Raw genomic sequence first — 20,313 nt, forward strand, 5'->3', positions numbered from 1 at the left:
TCAAACATTTTATTGAATAGTCTTTCAAATGGTGATACAAGAAAATGGACCACTCAATTAAAATTGTAACAACAATTCACTAAGAAATGCAACATGAAACTAAATGATTCACATGATTATTAATTAAAATTACAGAAAGCTATTACAGAATACAGTTTGCCAATATCACTAGGAAAAATTGTCACCATTCATGTTTTGTAACAGCTAACTAGACACATACAACACATATAAGACTACTATCTATTACATAGTTTATGTCAGCTTCTGTTCTTGCTTCATGTCAATGTTACACATACTTTTGGTACAGCACCATCTGCAGCAAATAATTCTTCAAACTGATGCTTTCTTCTCTCAGAAGTTGTGTTCCATTACTTTTCTGATTAATAGATATAAAAGGAAACAACATCATATTGTTAAATGTTGAACAATTGGAAGTAGATTATTGAAGAAGAAGAAAATGGAAGGAAATGGAAAAGCTCAATGATGGTGATTAACTCGTAGACAAAGAATAAGTTTCTGATACCAGCAACCAATAAGAGAACTTCAATTGAAATAAAGTTTGAACTAGTTGAAATCTGTAAACTTAATCTAAATTCAACAGTTCAATATACAGAGTATAAACTAAGATACAGGTAATGAGAAATGGAGAAACCAAGATCATAAACTTTCAAAACGGAGTACTTGTCTTAAAAAACCAAGCACTATAGTACAACCCAGATGCATCAATGTAGAAGATATAGACAACCCAGATGCATCAATGTAGAAGATATAGACAACCCAGATGCACCAATCACACAGATATGAAGAACAAAAAAAATCCAACCGACCCACAAGTTAGTCAGTTATAGTGTATAAATAACAATGTTATTGCTGCAGTTGCAGGTTTTGGGAACTTATTCTGGGAGTGAGACTCTCAAACTCTCAGTACTCAACACAAATTCACAATTTACCTTTTTTCTCTCTATTCTTTCTCTTTACCTCTACTTCTGCATATTGTGGTGTTATTTCTTTTAATTCTTCGTACCAGCTGTATCAACTGGTATCAGAGATTCTATCTTAGAGCAGAGGGTATCAAGAATGGATGCAATGAGGCAAGGGACTTTAAAGATCACCATGAAAATGGAAGGAAAAATGAAAATTGTGGAGGAAACCAGAAAAATGAAAGCTCCATTTTCCAAACACCAGAATAAGAAAACAACCCTCGTGGAGGAGTCATTAAAATATCTTTGGCCTGGAAAGGCATTCTTCACATCCATTTTATCATGTAACCAGCCTTGGGAGGCTGCAAATAGAGAGGATTGTTCTTACACTGTCATTTTGGCAACAGTAGCTAAGGTTCTTAAGAGAGGAGACTCGAGACACCATGTGAACAAAGTTTGCTTTTGATGCCTTGTTTGATTTTCCTTTCTTCTATATATAAAGCTAGCTTTACAGCTAGTGATTACAAATTATTTCTTATTCCTAATTGATAGGCTGATTACCAAATTAACTGTAAATATGCACAATAAAAGGAATGATTAATAATGGATTTCCTTGATTATGATTTACTTGATTTACTTATTAACATAAAAGGCCTAACAACAACCTTTGTCCTCGTTTTTAAGGTCATTTTCAGATTTTGGATAGAATTGGTCAGGTAGCTTATGTTAGTGGCTTTGACTTGTGATTCAGGAAATGATGGCAATGTCCTTTAGGCACCTCATTTAAAGAGGTGGTGAGCTAAGAGGAACATGACTTCAAAGTGGTAGTTGACCTCTTAGCTTGGAAGTGGTGCTGCTACACTTCTAACTTATATGCACACTTGGTTAAAGATATGAAGGAATATGCTTGAAAGAAAATCTCCATCACATATGTTCACATAATGAAGAGTATAATAAGATTAATATTGCAGCCACAACTGAAATGTAGTATATGTTAGATAAAATGTAGAAAGCTAATATATGGGTCAATTCCAATGTATACATGGAAAAGTAGATTCTCTGTTATAGAATAAGAATGAAATCTTACAATGTACTAGAAAGGCATTCTTGAATTATTATTGTATCTACAGTGCTGTACATATCTTGTAAATGGATTGGAGTACCCCAAGTACTCTATTATAGTTATAAAATATCCCATTGCTGATCAAAAAGCCTATATGATGAATTAACCAGAGGATAGCAGGATTCACCCAGATTTTCAAATGTCTCTCCTCAAGAGAGTATTCAGCTCACCACAGCTTGTTCAAGCTCTACCCCCTCACCCTAGCAGATGACATGGAGATCCAGGTTCAACAGAAAATGTGTTAATATCAGACAGGCAGCATGAGGACAATAAAATGTCCTGCCTATTCAAAGAATGTTCAAAACTGAAAAACTGTACAATATTCCCAGAGCCTTATATATAGGCTCCCCTTAACTAACACACCAACAGTCTCCCCCTGTACACAACTACTAACTAACTAATTCCTCCTTCTCCTTTCATACACCCACAATATCCTACCAGACCCACAAGTCAGTCAGTTTGGAAGTTATAGTGTATAAATAGCAATTTTATTACTGTAGCAGCAGGTATTGGAAACTCATTATGGGAGTGCTGAGACTAAATTTTTTGCTAATCAATACATATTAACAATTCATCTTTTCTCTCTAATCTCTCTCTTTACCTCTACCTATGTGTGTTGTGGTGTAAATTATAGTAAAACCAAACAGATGTAAACTTCGAACACAGTATAAATTATAGTAAAACCAAACAGAACTCAAAAGTATGATAAAGAAAGAACCTCAATAGTGAGGGAGATATTGTGAAGTAGAAAATGGTAGGCAATGGAATAGCTCAATAATGATCAATTTATACACAAAAATAAGTTGTTGACACCTTCAATCAACCATTAAAATAAACTTTGAACATATTGAAAGCTGTAAACACAATTTAAATTAAATATATATGTGTATGTGTCTTTGTCTATACACACATATACATGCACACACACACACACACATACATGAGCGTAGAAAATTAACCACAAAGCAACTGAGTTTCTATCTATGCAGACATCACAAAGTGTGGGTATCTAGTTCCATCATGACTGTTTTGCTTAAACATAATCTTGACCAATTATTTAATTGTATAGTCAAGATTAACTCACATCTTATGCTTTCACTAGTTCTTATGAAAAGTAATGAATCTTCACCATATTTCGACCATAAAAGGATTTTGTTGATCATGTTTTAGTCAATTCTAATTTTCTCCAGCCCCATTCAGTAAGGTAGTGAAGATTAATTGTTCCTATGATAACAAGTGGGAACAATTCCCACTTGACATGAATACACTCAGTTTTATTTAACTAGGATCGGGATCCATTTGACCTTGACAGTTTACTCACTCGGAAGAAACTGATACTGAGGCTTGACACTTAATAGCAAAAAAAAAAGCTTACTCCTAATTAGAGAAATTCCTCGTAACTTTCTGCATCACAAAAATTTTAAATATGCTTGTTTAACTTGGGAGTTTTATAACATGAATAAAAAGATGTTTATAAACATATGAATTCGAGTATCAGCAACAGCTGAAAATAGGGTAATTTACACCATGATGGAGAAATTTATCTGTTTCAAAAATTTGAACAATTCTTTCTGAGCTTGATCAAATTATGAAACAAAACATTTTGTAATGCTAATTAGTCTAATTATGCAGCTAAACTGCTAAATATGTCAATTCAGCTAGCATTATTGTTGTCAGAGTCAAAACATGTTAAACAGATAAATAAAAAAGAACAATAACGTTTTTCCTTTCCTAACTTTCACGTGCAATCATTACCAGCAGAGGTAAACAAGGCATAAATACATAAACATCGATTTACCGAAATAGGCATAAAAAAGGGTAAAAAAAAATTAAGCAACATAGTAGAATCCTGACAAGCCAATGTAAAAGACAATAAACAAAAAAATATTGCATACAACAACTGCATACGAAACTAGGTTTATGAAGGGCGATGCACAATTAAGAGACAGTAGTTAGTACGTTTAATTACATCAGACAATCACTACACGGACTTCTAATATCAGGTAGCTTAAACAATGAAAGACGCATTTGGTAAAATACCCTCTAGCCAACCTATAAGAAACTTATCTATCATTGAACCAAAAACTCAATCAACCAAAGGGATGATAAGATAATTGGGACTACAAATAATATCATGATCAAAAGGCACAGACAAATTGCTGTAAAACAAAAACAGAACATAAAACAAACAAGGCCAAAATAACATACATTTAACTTAATTTCACAATCACAAGCCACTATAATCATTGGTAAAATAGAAAAAAGAAGAAGAAAACAAAACCATTTTATGCGGTTAAATTAAGTGCTCCCTAAAAACCTATGAATAGAAAATTGGTAATGTCAAGAAAAAAGGATACCTAGAATTGAAGACCAGGGCCTTGAAGTTCACGCAGAATACTATGCAGTGAAACTGTCGAACAAAAGCTAATAACTTTGTGAAACCTGTTCATCAGTGATGGCAACGGGGGCACTTTCCTCCACACACACCTCCCACTCTCCCCGTTAATCTCACACACACAAGCAGGGTACATCCTATGGTAATCCTCATTGTAAACATATATAAGATCTCCCAACCCAACACACTTCAAGCTTGCAAATTTATCATCCTCGTCACCATCAAACAAGCTACAGAGCAAATCATGTGGCATCACATCAATCTGGCTGAACCTCATGGTCCTCTCATCAACCTTCCACAGCACAAAGGAAGAAAACCCGTGGGGAAAATTGCACACCCCAGCAAGCACAAGCATCTCCTTACATGCAACCAAGAAGGAGAACACAGCCCCATGAGGCCTAAGGGTGTGAACCTCGCTCCAAACCCTATGATGCAAGTCAAAAGACGAAACAAAGCAAGAGTATATCCCAAAGACATAAAATTTCCCTTTGAAGAGGGCAGACGAAAGGGAAGAGGAGGAGTTTCCTGATCTGAAATCAGGAGGGAGAGGAGGCCCAAGGTCCCAATTCCCCAGAAGAGGGTCATAAATCTCCACATCCAAACGGTCCTCTATGTCAACAAGGTTCCCAATGAACTTGACCCCACCAACAACAATGAACTTGGGGTGACTAAAGCTGCTACCTTTAGCATCATGGAAGACACCCAATAGGGGATTGATCCTGGGGAAGTGGAGGGGAGGGGTGAGGTGCCAGGAGGGGTGGAGGATAGGGGTGTAGAGGAAGTTGGGGGCAGTGATGAAGAAGAAGGAGTTAGTGCCAATAAAGGAGGTGTTGGGTTGGTGTCGGTGGTGGTGTTGGGGGGTGGGGAGGAGGAACCAGTTGTTGGAGGAAGGGTCAAAGGCAAAGGTCTGGTTGTTCTTGGAGGAGATGTTATGGATGCCACGGAGGAAGAACCACGGCTTGTTGGAGTGATTGGAGAGTGTGGAGAAGGAAGGGGAAGAGATGATGGAGTGCCATAGCTTGCACACTGTTGAGACTCTGATGAGGGTGGGGATTGGGAGCAGAGACAGGATCAGCTCTACGAGATCAGAACTTAGGTTTGTGAATTCTGTCATCTCATCTTCATCAGATTTTGCAATTCAGAAAAGGGAGGAAGAAAAGAGAAGACTAATAGTGAGTGGTTGAAGAGTTGAAGAGATGATTGGTGCCGTGTTGAAGTGTGTGATACTCTATCAAAAATTCAAGCTTCTTTCTTGCAAGTTCTCTTACCAGAGATCACACGTGTCTTTAACAGAAGCAGTTGGGTCTGATTCCAACAGAATCACTGTGTCAACATTATCTGATTACAGCATTTACTAGACCAATTTTCGAGTTGAAAAATGCGAGTTTACATGTACTATATTATACCATTAATTTAAAATTTATATTTAAATTAATTTTTTTAATAAATTTAAACAGTTCATCATTTAATATTTTGATTTAAATTTAATTGTGATACGAAATAATATTTATTAATGAAAATTTATGAATAGTTAATTAAGTTTATTTTAAAAAATTTATTTATTTATTTATAATTTATAATAATATGATAATTTCAAAATAATATAATTATTTAGCATGCATAACGTGAAAAATATGACACGAGATGTCGTTTATAAAATAAATTTCCATTTCTGGTTCTTTAAATATATTTAAATTTGGTGGTAATTCGAATTGTTGATTAATTTTGAAAGAATGTTTTTTCCAGTGTGGGTCAACGTTAATTGTTCAGTATTTTATGTGTAGTTTCAAGTCTATATGTGCGATCAAAGTGTTTTTTGGTTTCAAATTGTTTGGATGATACCCGATAATTTTGGTGTCAAAACTAGATTAACTTAAAAAAAAGAAATAAATTAATTAATTTGTAACATACCTTTTTATTTAAAACATTTATTTATACATTTTTTTTGTGGATTTTTATTAAGATTAATCTAATTAAATTATGTTATAATCTTAAGTGAAAACAATTTTGGGATTGATTTACTATGGTGATGTTTGATATAATGAACTATCACTTAGTTTGTTAAAAAATTGTCTAGACTTAGTGAGTTGTCATTAGAACGTTTGGTTGATCATCTAGACTCGATATTTGTTATTGATTTGATGGTTGACCGTTCAGGCTGTAATTGATGAGACAGTAACCAATAAGATTATAGTTAACTGGATGATCATACAATACACAATGTTTCAGGTATGAGGTAAAATTCAATTATTCGGTCTTTGACGTGTCGTTCCATGTTCAAGTTTTGTACAATGAGAGGGGTTTCCGATGTGTGTCTGTACGGATGTATATGCAAAAGGTACTCTTGATGCAAAGTTAGATCAACTTAGACAGAAAACATTTAATGTTGTAATCAATGAGTAATTTACCTTCTTACCACAAACATTTATTTACAGATTTTGTGGTGGACTTTTTATTAAGGTTGGCCTAATTACGGCCCAAATAAGAATAATCATGTTCTAACCTTAAAGTTAATCAGTTTTTGAGTTTATCTATTTTGTATGATGAATTATCACTTGGTTTGTTACATAATTGTTTAGGCTTAATGAGTTGTCGTCGGAGCGTTTGGTTAATTATCTAGACTCAAGATTTGTCACCAGTTTGGTGGTTAATTGTACGAGTTGTAGTTGATCAAATAGTCATTCAATACAAATATAGATAACAAAACTAAGAATTTAAGAATGATTAAGTATAAGGTGTCATGTTTTATCATATTTACTCAATATTATTCCTATATGGTCCAATAGGCATATTAAAGAGTATAGACTAGTAAAGTCTTTTAAGCCTCTTCATTATAGAGCAATCCAAAACTATGTTTATTTGGATCATATTTATATATTATAACTAAATCTCGATAATTTGGTATGTTTGTAATTATTTATCATTCTCTTATTGTTTATTATAATGCTATTGTATTCTCTAAATAAGTACTATTCTAATAAGAACATAGGTCCACAACTCATATTGATCCTATAAATATAAATAGTATTTTTTAAGAAATACTCACTTTATAAACACTTATTTTTATCTTATTATAAAATATCCTAACTTTCTTATTGAACGTCCAAAAATCTTTAGTAAGTGGATCTCTCATTCAACCATAAAAAGGTCATTTTTCGACAAAATAAACAATCAAACCACTTGTTACTTGTCCATGAGTCAACACTTCATTAAGAACGAATTATTTTGAATTGAGATTGAAATATTCTAATATCCTTTGAAATTTGTTTATATGAGTAATATTTTTTTTTACTTCACTGAAATTTTTCACAAATATATAGTTTTCATCTATTCATAAGTTTTATCGTGTTATTGTTTTAAGAATGATATTGAATTAGCACAATCACTATAATAAATTCGTTCCATGTAATTGCATAAAAATTTGTTCATTATAAACACATATTCTAATATATTTGAAAATTAGTAAGTCTCTTTAATTTTCAGTAGTGAGTTGGTGTGTTTGTTGTTGGACCTCTTTGATAATCATCTTTAAATTCTTTTGATACAAATTATTGTAAGGATTTTAATATTGTGCTTTCACCAATTTAAATACATTAATCCACATTCTCAGTACGTAGGTAAGTCATAAGCCAATACCCAAACAATAAAATGACATGCTATTTTTTGCAAAGGTGATATACTTTTTCTTTGCGTTGCATCTATCCTCTAGAATTATCGTTATGATTGCCAAAAATTTATACAATTTCTAGAAATAGATTCGTTTGCATATGAAACCTGTAATGAAAATGTTTGCGTACAATCCTTTAAAACATAATCATTGAACAATCAATTATGACCTTGTTCACGATTTTGATGTACCACCTTTCTTCTTCAAGTGTCACTACTAAAGTTATTGACTTATTGTTGGTGCTTAAGTATATTAACATGATGACTTCTTCATCAATCATTTTTTCAAAATTTTAATGTATGCTTTAATTCAAAGTTGTGTATGAAACCATGCTTTTCAAACTTACTTGTATAAATAATTGAATATTACAAAAATATGTGACAGTGAGATAACACTACAAAATTAATAGTTTTGTTACTATTAGTTTTATATTAACTAGCTTTGTAATAGCTAGTTTTACAAAGACTAGTTTCATAACCAAAATAAATAAATAAAAATTAAATTTTTCAGTTATAAAACTGATTAATTGAAAATATAATATAATAATATTTTAATTTAACAGTAATTTCAATTACATAAAATTAAATAAACATGTAACAATCAAATGACTATTACATTTAAATTATTTCTACCTAATATAGTCAAAATATTTTTCATGCTCTTTTCATTCTTTTAAGACATGTCGGATTTATCTTTAGGAGAATTTCATATTCGAAACACATTTTTTGAAATTCTTTAACTTAATAAATTCTTCCAACTTAGTTTTTTTCATTCATTGCTCTTTCTATAGCAGACAAATCAATGCTTGCACTTGTTTCTTTCCTTAGTTGTCTTTTTTCTTATAGGTCATATTTATGATGATGTATCATCTTCATCAACTCTGACGAGTCTCTTTGGGTTAGAATGTTGAGAGTCATTTTAGTTATTTATGATTAAATATATTTTTATCCCTTAACTTTTAGTAAAAATTGAAAATAGTCTCTTTTCAAAATTTTGGTCTAATTTAGTCTTCCAATTTTAGAAATATATGTATTTAATTTTTTAACTAAATATTTTTAAATTTATTTAATGTTTCAAAATGTTTTAAGATAAAATTTAAATTATTTACATTGTTGAATATATTTTCTTTTAATATTAAGAGACTAATTTTAATTTTCACTAAAAAAGAGATTAAAAATATATTTAATTCTTTTAATTGTTCTTTCATTTACTATCAATTTAAAATTAATTTTTTTTTCTCTTTTTAATCTTTAGTGAAAATCTCACGTGTAAATACATGATATTTGTCTCGACCTAACCAATGTTCCTTTGTTGGTTGTTCGTTTATAACATGTGATAAACGTTTGAATCACAAGATGAACTTTGTTTCATTAAGATTTTAATTGACCCACTATCCTCCTTGTGAAAACGTCATACTTTGCATCATTATTGTATGTTTATTGGATTAATAATTTATCAACTCCGACAATTAGATTTTTTAACAAATTCTCATTGATTCCATCATGTTAGGCAGTATTAAGTGCGATTGGGGATCCAACTTCACTAGGACTAGACAAAGTGAGCTTTAAAATGGATGAAGGAGACATGTATGGAGTTACTTCGGGTGGTGCAAACATAAAAAATGGTGGACATTAAGAACTATTATTGGTCAGATGGTCTTGGGTCGATTGCAAAGACCTATACCATGTGTCAGGATTCATGATAAACAATGTGTATGTATAATTTCAGATATTTTTAGGATGAGATGGTTATTTTTACGATAAATTGTAATGATGTTGATAATTGGGTTGATTGATATCCATAATACACTAAAAATACAAGGAGATAAACAAAATTTAAAGTAGAAAAAAATACAAAAACTTTTTACAATCAACACCATTTTATTCTAGTTGATTGATTTGTCACAATAAAAATATCTATGAAATAGGCCAAATACAAAATGAAAGGTTGATTTATGTATTTAAACTTTTTGAAATTTTTATGTACACTCGGACGATAATTTTATATAACAGATGATTCATCACAAGCTTTTCTAAAACTTAGTTCACAAATCTCTCTTTCTAATATTAGTTACAATTAACATGCAATATAAGAGAGATGAAAGAAAAATTACTCTAGATGTTTTATATTGTTTTATGTGTAAGCAACTAATCATGTCCATTTCTCAATAATTAATTGAATTTCAATAAATAGACTAATGTTGCAAACATACAAATGAATATTATTTATAAATATAATCATTTATGGTTAAAAACTAAGTATTAATGTTGCAAAAATACAAAGGAGTATTATTTATAAATAAAATCACTCATGGTTTAAAACACATGTATTATTTGGTTAACAATCACTAATTACTTGTTTTAAAATCCCAACTATTATTTGGACTACAATCTAGCTAAAAATCCAAATTTGAAACAAATCCACTTTTGATTGACAAATTAGGCATTATTTGAAACTCAGTCTACTTTAAGTTAAAATTGAACCATTCTTGGATAAGATTGAATATTCTTTTGACAACAACCATTTTTCGCTAAAATAAAATAGATTTTTAAAAAAGTGATCTAAGAAATAAGTAAATTATTCACTAAAAGAAGGGTTACAATGTATGATGAATCCAAGATTTGGTTCACTTGTTTAGGTTACACTTGAACACGAATTCTTTCTTACAATTGCAAAAGCTAAAAGATAGCTAACAATATTATAATTATTCTTATTACAAGACTTTTGTCAACCTTTTTCACTACTAAAAATACTCATTTTATCAAAGAAAATATATTGTAAATTCATATTACTACAAAAAATAAGGGCATTACCGAAGACCATAATCCCTCGGAAACAACCATAAGTCGTCGGTAAATCTCTTGTTGCTAACATTTACCGACGACCAAAACACCGTCGGTAAATCTCTTGTCGCTATCATTAACGACAGGTTATGCCCCTCGGTAATTACCGAAGGGCAAAAGCCTACGGTAATTACCGAGGGGTTAAAGCCTTCGGTAATCACAGCTTTAATACATCAATTTGGACTTGTTTAAACTTCCAAATATCACAGAATCACAGCAGAATGAAATTTGACCTGTAATGACTCAATTAGGTAATTTTTACTACATTTTATAAGGTTTTAAGTAGTGTGATTTTGAGTTTTAGGGAATTCTTTGCTTATGACCACTTTCCTACCATCATTTCAGTACTTTAGACTTATTAGGATGTTAACATTACTTAAAATTACTCTACTTTAGGTGAATTGACAATTTGTCACCCTTTAAGTGAACTTTTTAGGTTGAAACTACTCAAGCTTTGAGTTTTAGGTACTTGTTTGCTTCTGAGTAGTTTCCTACCTTCACTAGACTAATTTAGACTTATTAGGGTATTAACATTAGTTAAAGTTAGTCTACTTTAGGTGAATTGCAAATTTCTAACCTTTTTAGTAGACTTTTTTAGGTTTTAACTACTCAAAATTTCAGTTTTAGGTAGTTGTTTGCTTTTGAGTAGTTTTCTAATGCCATTTCACTACTTTATACTTGTTAGAATATTAACATTAGTTATTGTTAGTCTACATTAGGTGAATTGCCACTTTCTCACTCTTTTAGTAGACTTTTTTAGGTTCTACATACTCAAACTTTGAGTTTGAGGTAATTCTTTGCTTTAGACAAGTTTCCTAGCTTTATTCCACTAGTTTAGACTTGTTAGCATGTTAACATTACTTAATACCATATTTTAGTCTATTAAAACTTCCTGACCACATTCACAATTCAAGAAATCCAATTCTCACATTCATATGCATAATTTCAATAGTTGTTAGAAGCTTATTTGCAATCTTTTAGGTTCAATTAGTCCTTTTCTGATTTCAGTGATATTTTAAGCATTTTAGTGTTTTAAGAGTCATTTAGTGTCATATTATAAATGATCAGATGGTATAAGTATCATTCCATGCATGACAAATAACAAAACTACCTTTTAAGTGTTGTCACACTCCATTTTAAACTACCTTTGCTGTCAAAATTGGTGAGAGTCATTTTGTGATTCTTGAGTTTCTAATTCAGTTTCACCAATCATTTATCATAGCTACACATATACAAACCTATTTACTTAATTTGCATTACACAATACTTAGGTTATATCATTCAACAAACATTAAATGAAACCTACGGTCTCATTGACACATTCCATAATCTTCACTTACTACTGCCCCTCCTTTATTGTCTAGCCTCATCAAGACCAAAATAGCAGAGAATATGTGATGCAGTAGCACAACTCTGTTCTACAACCTATGAAGACCAAGTTTTCATGATTTGAGATTAGTTTTAGCATAGTTTTAGGTTCTCAATAATGAATTTTTGAGTTTTTGTAGAGATGAAACTTTTGAGTTGTTTCTTGAATTTCTTTTAATATTTATAACCTGTTTAGACAGCTGCATTGCATTTTACTTTTCTGGTTGAATGAAATTCTAATTTTAGTGTACTTAGGATGTTTTTTATAGGTTGTTATAGGTAAAATTTTACAATGCTTTTGTAAGTGTACTCATTAGATACAATCTATATAGTAATCTTATATAGTAATACAAATTTAGATACAATCTATATAGTAATCTTATATGGTGGCCCTCTTGGTCCGAATTCTCGTAATCTTATTGAGTACTTTGAGGTAAATCTTTGTTGTTATAATGTCTAAACTCTTGAATCAGTATGGTGGCAGTAATCTTATGGATTGTGCATGAACCATTCAAAGGGAAATCACAAGAGTTCCTAAGATTAAAGATGGATACAATCCAGCCACATGGATGGTGGAGATCACTTACGTTAAGTCTCAGCTTGATCAGTAAGTGGCAATAGCTGTATATGTAGAGATTCCTTGTCCAAAATATTGTTTGGTTCATTTGTCATGTGATTAAGTTCATTTATAATCTATTCTCAATCTGTAATGAGATTGGGTTTCAATTAGTCTATTACAGACCATGTGCAATAATACATTACTACTCATTGACAAATCTACAATTCCTCCAAATTTCTCCAAATTTGTAGTTTCAGGCCATCAATAAGAACTCTTGTTTTTCCATGGTAAAAAATTGACAGTAAATATCATTTTTGCAGGTAAAAGTAACGTACTAAGATATTTTCTTACTCAATGGGTGAGGTAGAAGAAAACATCATTTAAATAAATTATCAAAGTTGCACATTTTAATAAAACAAAGTATTGGGGTGCAGGTAGCAATTGAAGTAATTTATGTTGCAACTCAAAGTCTAGCCTATTCCATTATTCTCTACCCGATGATTGGATTTGAACCACGTTTTGAAAATATTTTTGTGGTACTTCACAGTATATCAAATCATGACTCTAGCTCTCGCACCAAACTATCAAATTTAATATAACTTTTCTTGTATATAAATTTCTTTCCTTTTAGTTGTATATTGGTTAGGTTTCTATATTTATTTTTATTTTAAAAAAATATAATTTTGTTATTTACGAAGCAAAGGCCTATTTTCATATCGAGGGCGTTGTAAGCCTTCGCGACTCTTTCCCGCTTATTTTGTTTCATGTTTATCATGGAATCAACAAACTTTAACTTTTAGTTTCTAATTTAATTCAATTTTGATTTTGAATTTCTTTTAATCTCTTTAGTTCTTAATATTCAGACTTTATTATTTTACCTATTCAAAATCGTGTAATTTCCTAATATATTCTGTCTCTTTTGTACTTTTCCTGATTTTCTCAGTCTAAAATAAATGGTTAGAGATATTATAATAAGAAAATATTTAGTGTTTCAGTGGTACTATAGTATGTTGTTAAAATGAGACAACATTTTGTGATTAAAACGTTAAATAAAATGGAAGAATGCAATGGAGTCCAATGTTACATAACGATCACATTAGCAATTATTGGATTTTAGAAAGAGATGAAATGATTAAATAGTGGAACCCAAATTTAAGGAGAACAGCATAATTAGAATAAATGTTACTTTTCTTGCATGGCACTTAGATAGAGGTTGGTGGTGGATTGGATACACTACCACTCACATTACTATAGGACGTGGCTATTTATAGGCTTCATCAACTTATACACATTCTAAACTTTTCTAAGCTTTTCTAAGAATATCTTTTTAAGTTTTCATCCATCCAGAATTTTCTACTTCATTCCCTTCAAAACCAATGTGGTGATGATATATATGGCTAATCTCAAAATTCAACAAACCAACTTTCGAGCTCTTGCATTTAACAGAGATGTTTGTTATATGGATATATTAAAAAACATTAATGTTGGTTACACATGAGTTGTATACTAATAGCATAAACTTGAGAAAATGATCAATGGCGATTATAAGAGATTTACAGGAAAAAGTGGTTCCATCTACATTAATTAGTTGAGTCAACACGTAATTAATTTATACTCCTAATAATGCAGACAGCAAACATTCTCATGTCATGGCCATGGGCATTTGATCTGTTTGATCACCATCTAGCACATTCAGATAATTAATTACTCTCTTTTCCTTATGCCTCTTGATCTCTCTATCTTTAGTTAAGTTACATAAAATCTCTAGAAATATCTCAGAAAATAATCCATGATGAACATGACACATTTTAGAGCATTAACTTGTGATGTAGTTTGCCACCTAACACTTCACCACACATGCAATATCCCCTTCAGCCTCATTCTTTCACAGTTCCAGCACCACAACTGCTCATTAAACAGAAAATATGGTGAAGATAAAGATGAAGCTTATGATCTTAGAATGAAAATGAAGAAAATGAAAATATGTATAGAGAGATGTGGCATACATTCAGAGTCTGTTGTGATCCAGTTTCCTTTTCTGGCAGATTTATTGTGGACAGTGTGTTCGGGAGGGATGGATAAAGTGGAAGTTGAAATTTGGTTAAGTCCATTTTTTGATGAGGAAGCTATTGAGATTGCTGAGTAAACAGAGGAAGTGGTGGAGCAGCTTTCCACATCCCATCTGAAACTGATCTTGGGTGACTCGGTGCATCCTTGATCATCATCTGGAACTGCTTTCAGGTTTCCACGCCTTCTGAACATTAAAACCTGACAACATTTTCAAGATCAATTCAACTGAGAAACAGAGATTAAGGTTGTGTTTTGATCAAAGTAATAAAATAAAATAAAAGGGTCATTTTAGAGATTTAAAAATAGTTCACCTTTCTTCCATTGAATTTCCCTCCTTTCTCTGACTTGGAAGAAGCAGCCCATCTGAGTAGCTCTTTCATTCTTGACATTGGCTTTTTCTTGTTTTGATCTTTAGTTTCTGTGGCATCATCACCACATTGGTCTTTTCTTTCAGCTGAGGATGACAATGGTGCCTCACTTATGGGCAAAACCTTGTTTCCAACATGGCTACCCGAATCTGCCTTGTTAGCACTTCCAACATCTTTGGATGCCTCTTCTTTCTTCATCTTCATGAAGTACAGAAACCGTTTGCTGTTAAAGCTTCCTAGCCTCTTCAAGTTGAGAGTGCTGTAAAAGAAAGCTTTTGGAATGTCTTTTCTGTATACAAAAGTGAATATCTTAAAGTTCTTGCAACCAGGCGTGCCCCATTTGTTCCTTCTTCCTCTTTTCTGTGATCCCTCACGCTTCAGCAGATTTACCTCTTTCCCTTTACCATTTTGCCCTGAAAAAGAAGCAGATACATTTGCATCAAGATTCTTCATTCATCACACCAAAATCATATAAAGAAGTTCATATGAAACAAGTAAGAGTTGAGAAATTAAGCAGTAGTATAGTGACTGTAACTTTTAAGAATAAGAAAGAGTTCATTTTAGTACCACTGGTATCTTCCCTATTGGGAGGGATACTGAAGTTGCTGCTGCTCCTATTTCTTTCTTGCTCATGTGCACCTTTAAAGAGCCATTGAAGAATCTGATATGTATCACACACCAAAAGAGGTGTTAGCCTTGATGTGAAGAATGCATGCTGTAGATTCCACTATATATATTATGATCACATAACAATCATACCTGCATGCCTACAGAGGATACTTTGTTCCCACTTTTTATAAAAAATATAAATATTTGTCTGTGTTTGTGGGTCTGTGTGATGACTGTACCAGTCAAATGAACAGGTTTGCAGATCTATCTGTGCTGTCTGGATGCCAAAGATTCCTGTCTACTCTATGAGTCCTTTGGTGAGATAAGACAAACAAGATTGCAGTGAATCTAAGGATGATGGTGAGACAACCAGGCTGTGAATGGGGAATAGTTGGCTTCTGATTCTTTGTAACATGGGGCTTAATGCCTTATTATATATATAACATGATCAAGTGGCACATACTAAGATTAAACCACTTCAAATTTCATATTAATCAATTAAGAAACAACATGTTTCAGTGCAGCCTCTGCGGCTGTGTTCTTGGCCATACATTTTTGTGTGTCTCTCAGATGTTTGGACCCCATCTTGGAAGTTCCACCAATTGGAGATTTCTTTAATAGGCTGCTTTCAAATGAAGGTGGTGCAGAGTTAGCATGGAATTCTACCTTTTTTTGAGACTAAAATGATGAATTGTTTAGCAATCCACTTAATGTTGCTTGAAACAAAAAGCTTCTTGCAATAGGGTAAGAATAAAAGAATGAAACAAGCAACATTAAATGTCATTTGTTTGAACCAAGATTACTTGATGATCTCTTTCTACTTGTCCTTTCAGCTATGCACAAGTATCAATATGCCTTTTAAGGCCTTCCAATACATAAATAATGATAATAGTAATACGTTTTTTTAATATTATTCTCAGCATATTTTTGTTCAGAGATGATATATAGGCACTTTAATATATCATACACTTCATCAAACTTGTGTTCTTTTTTCTATTCTTTCTTCTTTCTGTTTTGTTGAATGAAATTTTTGTAGGTTTACCACTTTGGGAATAGAATCACTAAAGAGAAAATGAGACTGACACATCTCTTGGGATCTACATTAATATCAATCAATTATAAAATATGAAAGTGTGTTAAAAGAGAGAAATTACCTGATAATGAATACTCACATGAAACATAATACATTATATATGTGGAAGGAGAGAAAAGAAAAGGATTTAAAAGCAAAGTTGGTGGCAAAAGAGGGAGATAAGATGCATAGAAAGAGTAGTTTATATGGAAAGTGCCCAATATTTGGGGGGGCACATGGAAATAGAAGAGAGATTTGGATTAAGAAATAAAATTTGGTTGCACATGCATGGTGCTTGGTGATACCTTTGAAAATCTTGTATATTTGTTTTGTTTATATTTATGTATGAAGAGAAAAGTTACTTAGGTATATATATTTTTTGTTGTTGTTGCAGTTAAGCATGTGGGGGCTTGCAGAAGATATTTAGCCAGCGGTGAATTCCTGTGGGTACAAATTGGGGAACCATCAGTGTCACATGGCTGAGCTATGCAACGCACCAGAATTTCCAAGTAGAATTTCGGAATTCCTACGGTTCACACTCTCTCTCTCTCTCTATCTCTCTCTCAAACACCTACAAATGCCTTTTTATCAATATTACATATTAATACAAAAATTATCATTATATAAATATAAAATAATAATTGATAAAGGTCAAATAATTTTAGAACAGAAACAAAAATATCAGATATACAATTTGGATAACTTTTTTTTATATTACTTAATAAATTATGTGTGTTATAGTAATTTGAAACGAAGACGTATAAAGACAACAGGATGCAAGTCTTCATCTCATCTTCATATTTAATTTAAAAATTCAAATATTATTGTTTATTCCTCGTAATTTCAATATAAAAAAAATGACAAAAACTTCAATTATTATTGAGTAGGTTAGCAACAAAAGAATTAGACTGATTTATTGTTGATTCTAACCCATTTTTCTTACCATATCAATCTTTCAAGTTTTAAGCTATTTTTAATTTCTAATAATGAATCAAATGAGATATGGATTAAATTAGAAATAAGTCCACTTATTGCTAAAAAGAAGTTTCATTTCCGTCTTTTAAATTTGTGTTATTTTTTTCTCCTCTAAATTCAAAATAGATCTTTAAGGTTTTGAATTTCATACAATGTTAGTTTTAGACCTTTCTCCTCCTTAATGGCATAAATGAAGTCATTAATGATAAATTACTTGTTATAAGAAAAAGAGCTTTACTTAAATGGAGATTTAGTTGCCAATTACTTTTTGACCCTTAAGTCAATAATAAATTACACAAATTAATAGTAAATAGAAAAATAATATGAATTGGATTGCAACTCTCTATGGTGTGTACAATATATATTTTTAGAACTTTCTTAATGTAACATTCCAAAAATTCACCCTATCAAATTCAAACTCAACAAAAATATTATAATAATACATTTACAGTAACACCCCGTAACCTCATACTTAACCCTATACATATATTTTAAGCTCAAATTTAACTACAAATATAAAACATTGAATCTTTCTAATTTTGTAAGACCCATGAAAAAAAAAAATATTTATAATAGTAAATTTTAGCATTTTATTAGTAATAATAATTTTAATGGATAGAAAAATATATATTTTGAATATAAAATTATAGTAATTTTAGAAGGAGAGGTTAAAATTTTTGATAACTTATTTAGTATTTTTTTTTAAGAAAATCGAATAGTAAAAAATGAATAGTGAATAGTAAAAAGTGAATAGTAAATAGTAAAAAGTGAATAGTAAATAGTAAAAAGTAAATAGTAAAAATAAATTTTCAGCATTAAGATTCCTTAGCATGGAAGAAAGTAGTAGGTAGAAATTAGGATCAGATTTGGTGAGAAAATGATTGAAATATTATTTTTAAATAATATTAAAATAATAAATAATATTAAAATATTAATGAATAGTAAATTTTTTTTAACTATAAATAGCCATGGGAGGGAAGGGTATTTTGCACCAAGAAAAGAGGAATCAAGTGAGAGCTTGAGAAATAGAGAAGAAAGAGCTAGGGAGAAATTTTTAGTTGCAAGAAGAGTAGAGGTTCTGAAGGGTTTCGGGGAAATAAATTCAGATCAAGAGGAATCTGGAATAGAGGTAGGGGAGCTAATCTTTCTAAGCTTTTATATTATGATTTAGTACTGTTTTATTACTATTCATGTCTTGAAATTATGTATGAATATTGTTAATGCTTACTGTATGTTTATCTATATTGATATTCGGTGTAAATATTATATGCTGTTGTTTTGAATCTGTTAATAAGAAATTTGTTAAAAACTAGTTGAGGAACACTTTGGCTAAGGAAAGACTTGGTACTTAAGTTGTCCATTGTGACGCACCTCTCTTTCCTGGAAGTCTCCTCGACAAGTTTTTAACTTAAATCTTGTGTACAGATTATGTACTGTTAAATTATCATGTAATATATCTTGTTGGAATATATTCAGTTTGTATGATTTCTGAAATGATTGAAGTTTATTTGATTTGAATTTATGCATCTGAACATGTATGAGTATTATGGGGAAATGTCGTAAGGGTATAATATGAGTCGAGGAATGTGAGTATGGTATGAGTCTCGCGGAGAGATTCTGTAATGTCATGGTATGTGTATGAGGATTATGGGTAGATTTCGTAATGGTATAATATGAGTTAAGGAATGTGAGCATTGTATGAGTTTCGTGGAGAGATTCTGTAATGACATGGTATGTGCGTATATGTTGATGTTGAGGGTCATGAAGTTGGAGGTTATCCTGATACTCTAATAATCAATCAGTCTCAAGTAGAGAATGATGAATTATGTGGTGAGAGGGGCAGGAGGTCCTGGTCTATGTGCCGGTTTAGGACATAGTGAGGGGACTAACCTTGTGAATGGTATGGAGGGCAGAATGTCCTGGTCTATGTGCCGGTTTAGGACATAGTGAGGGGACTAACATTATGAATGGTATGGAGGGCAGAATGTCCTGGTCTATGTGCCGGTTTTGGACATAGTGAGGGGACTAAGAATGACATCACAAGTGAAAAACCTTCCGTTGTATCGCTCATCAACATATCGTTGGGATAAGTGCCTATGGAATATCGTTGGGATAAGTGCCTATTGAATATCGTTGGGATAAGTGCCTATTGGGTATTGTGGAATGAGTGTCTATTGGGTATAGTGGTGTTTATTGGGTATTTTGGTGTTTATTGGGTATTGTGGGACGAGTGTTCAATGAGTGTTTATTGGGTATTATGGAATGAGTGTCTATTGGGTATTTTGGTGTTTATTGGGTATTTTGGTGTTTATTGGGTATTGTGGGACGAGTGTTCAATGAGTGT

At 31.6% G+C, this 20,313-nt stretch overlaps 2 protein-coding genes across 3 annotated transcripts; both read right to left on the minus strand.

Annotated features, from left to right (window-relative positions):
- Nucleotides 1–94: 94 nt before the first annotated feature.
- On the minus strand, nucleotides 95–5,692 carry LOC108329467 (F-box/kelch-repeat protein At3g24760). Of its 2 annotated transcripts, none has more exons than XM_017563677.2 (2): nucleotides 4,401–5,690; nucleotides 95–376 (listed from the first exon to the last, which is right to left on the minus strand). In XM_017563677.2, exon 1 carries the CDS (start codon nucleotides 5,550–5,552, stop codon nucleotides 4,401–4,403), a length of 1,152 nt encoding a protein of 383 aa, XP_017419166.1. In that variant the 5' UTR covers nucleotides 5,553–5,690; the 3' UTR covers nucleotides 95–376. The 2 variants fall into 2 exon arrangements, with proteins under 2 accessions (XP_017419166.1, XP_052728782.1); XM_052872822.1 differs by lacking the exon at nucleotides 95–376 and adding an exon at nucleotides 410–2,243 and having other exon boundaries at nucleotides 4,401–5,692.
- Nucleotides 5,693–14,284: 8,592 nt separating this feature from the next.
- LOC108328626 (uncharacterized) lies at nucleotides 14,285–16,667 on the minus strand. The gene is made up of 5 exons (XM_017562513.2): nucleotides 16,073–16,667; nucleotides 15,881–15,974; nucleotides 15,257–15,726; nucleotides 14,882–15,143; nucleotides 14,285–14,780 (listed from the first exon to the last, which is right to left on the minus strand). Exons 1-5 carry the CDS (start codon nucleotides 16,076–16,078, stop codon nucleotides 14,761–14,763), a joined length of 852 nt encoding a protein of 283 aa, XP_017418002.2. The 5' UTR covers nucleotides 16,079–16,667; the 3' UTR covers nucleotides 14,285–14,760.
- Between the last annotated feature and the right edge of the window lie 3,646 nt (nucleotides 16,668–20,313).

Source organism: Vigna angularis, chromosome 2 (genome assembly GCF_016808095.1).
Source record: "Vigna angularis cultivar LongXiaoDou No.4 chromosome 2, ASM1680809v1, whole genome shotgun sequence".
Classification (NCBI taxonomy): Eukaryota; Viridiplantae; Streptophyta; class Magnoliopsida; order Fabales; family Fabaceae; genus Vigna; species Vigna angularis.

Excerpts from the sequence above, each read along its gene's own strand:
- LOC108328626 (XM_017562513.2), bottom strand. Across the intron at positions 15,727-15,880 it reads CAATAGGGAAGATACCAGTG|GGCAAAATGGTAAAGGGAAA; the intron begins GTACTAAAATGA and ends CTTCTTTTTCAG. Across the intron at positions 14,781-14,881 it reads GATCACAACAGACTCTGAAT|TTGTGGTGCTGGAACTGTGA; the intron begins GTATGCCACATC and ends TTTAATGAGCAG.
- LOC108329467 (XM_017563677.2), bottom strand. The coding sequence starts at position 5,552 with ATGACAGAATTCACAAACCTAAGTTCTGATCTCGTAGAGCTGATCCTG.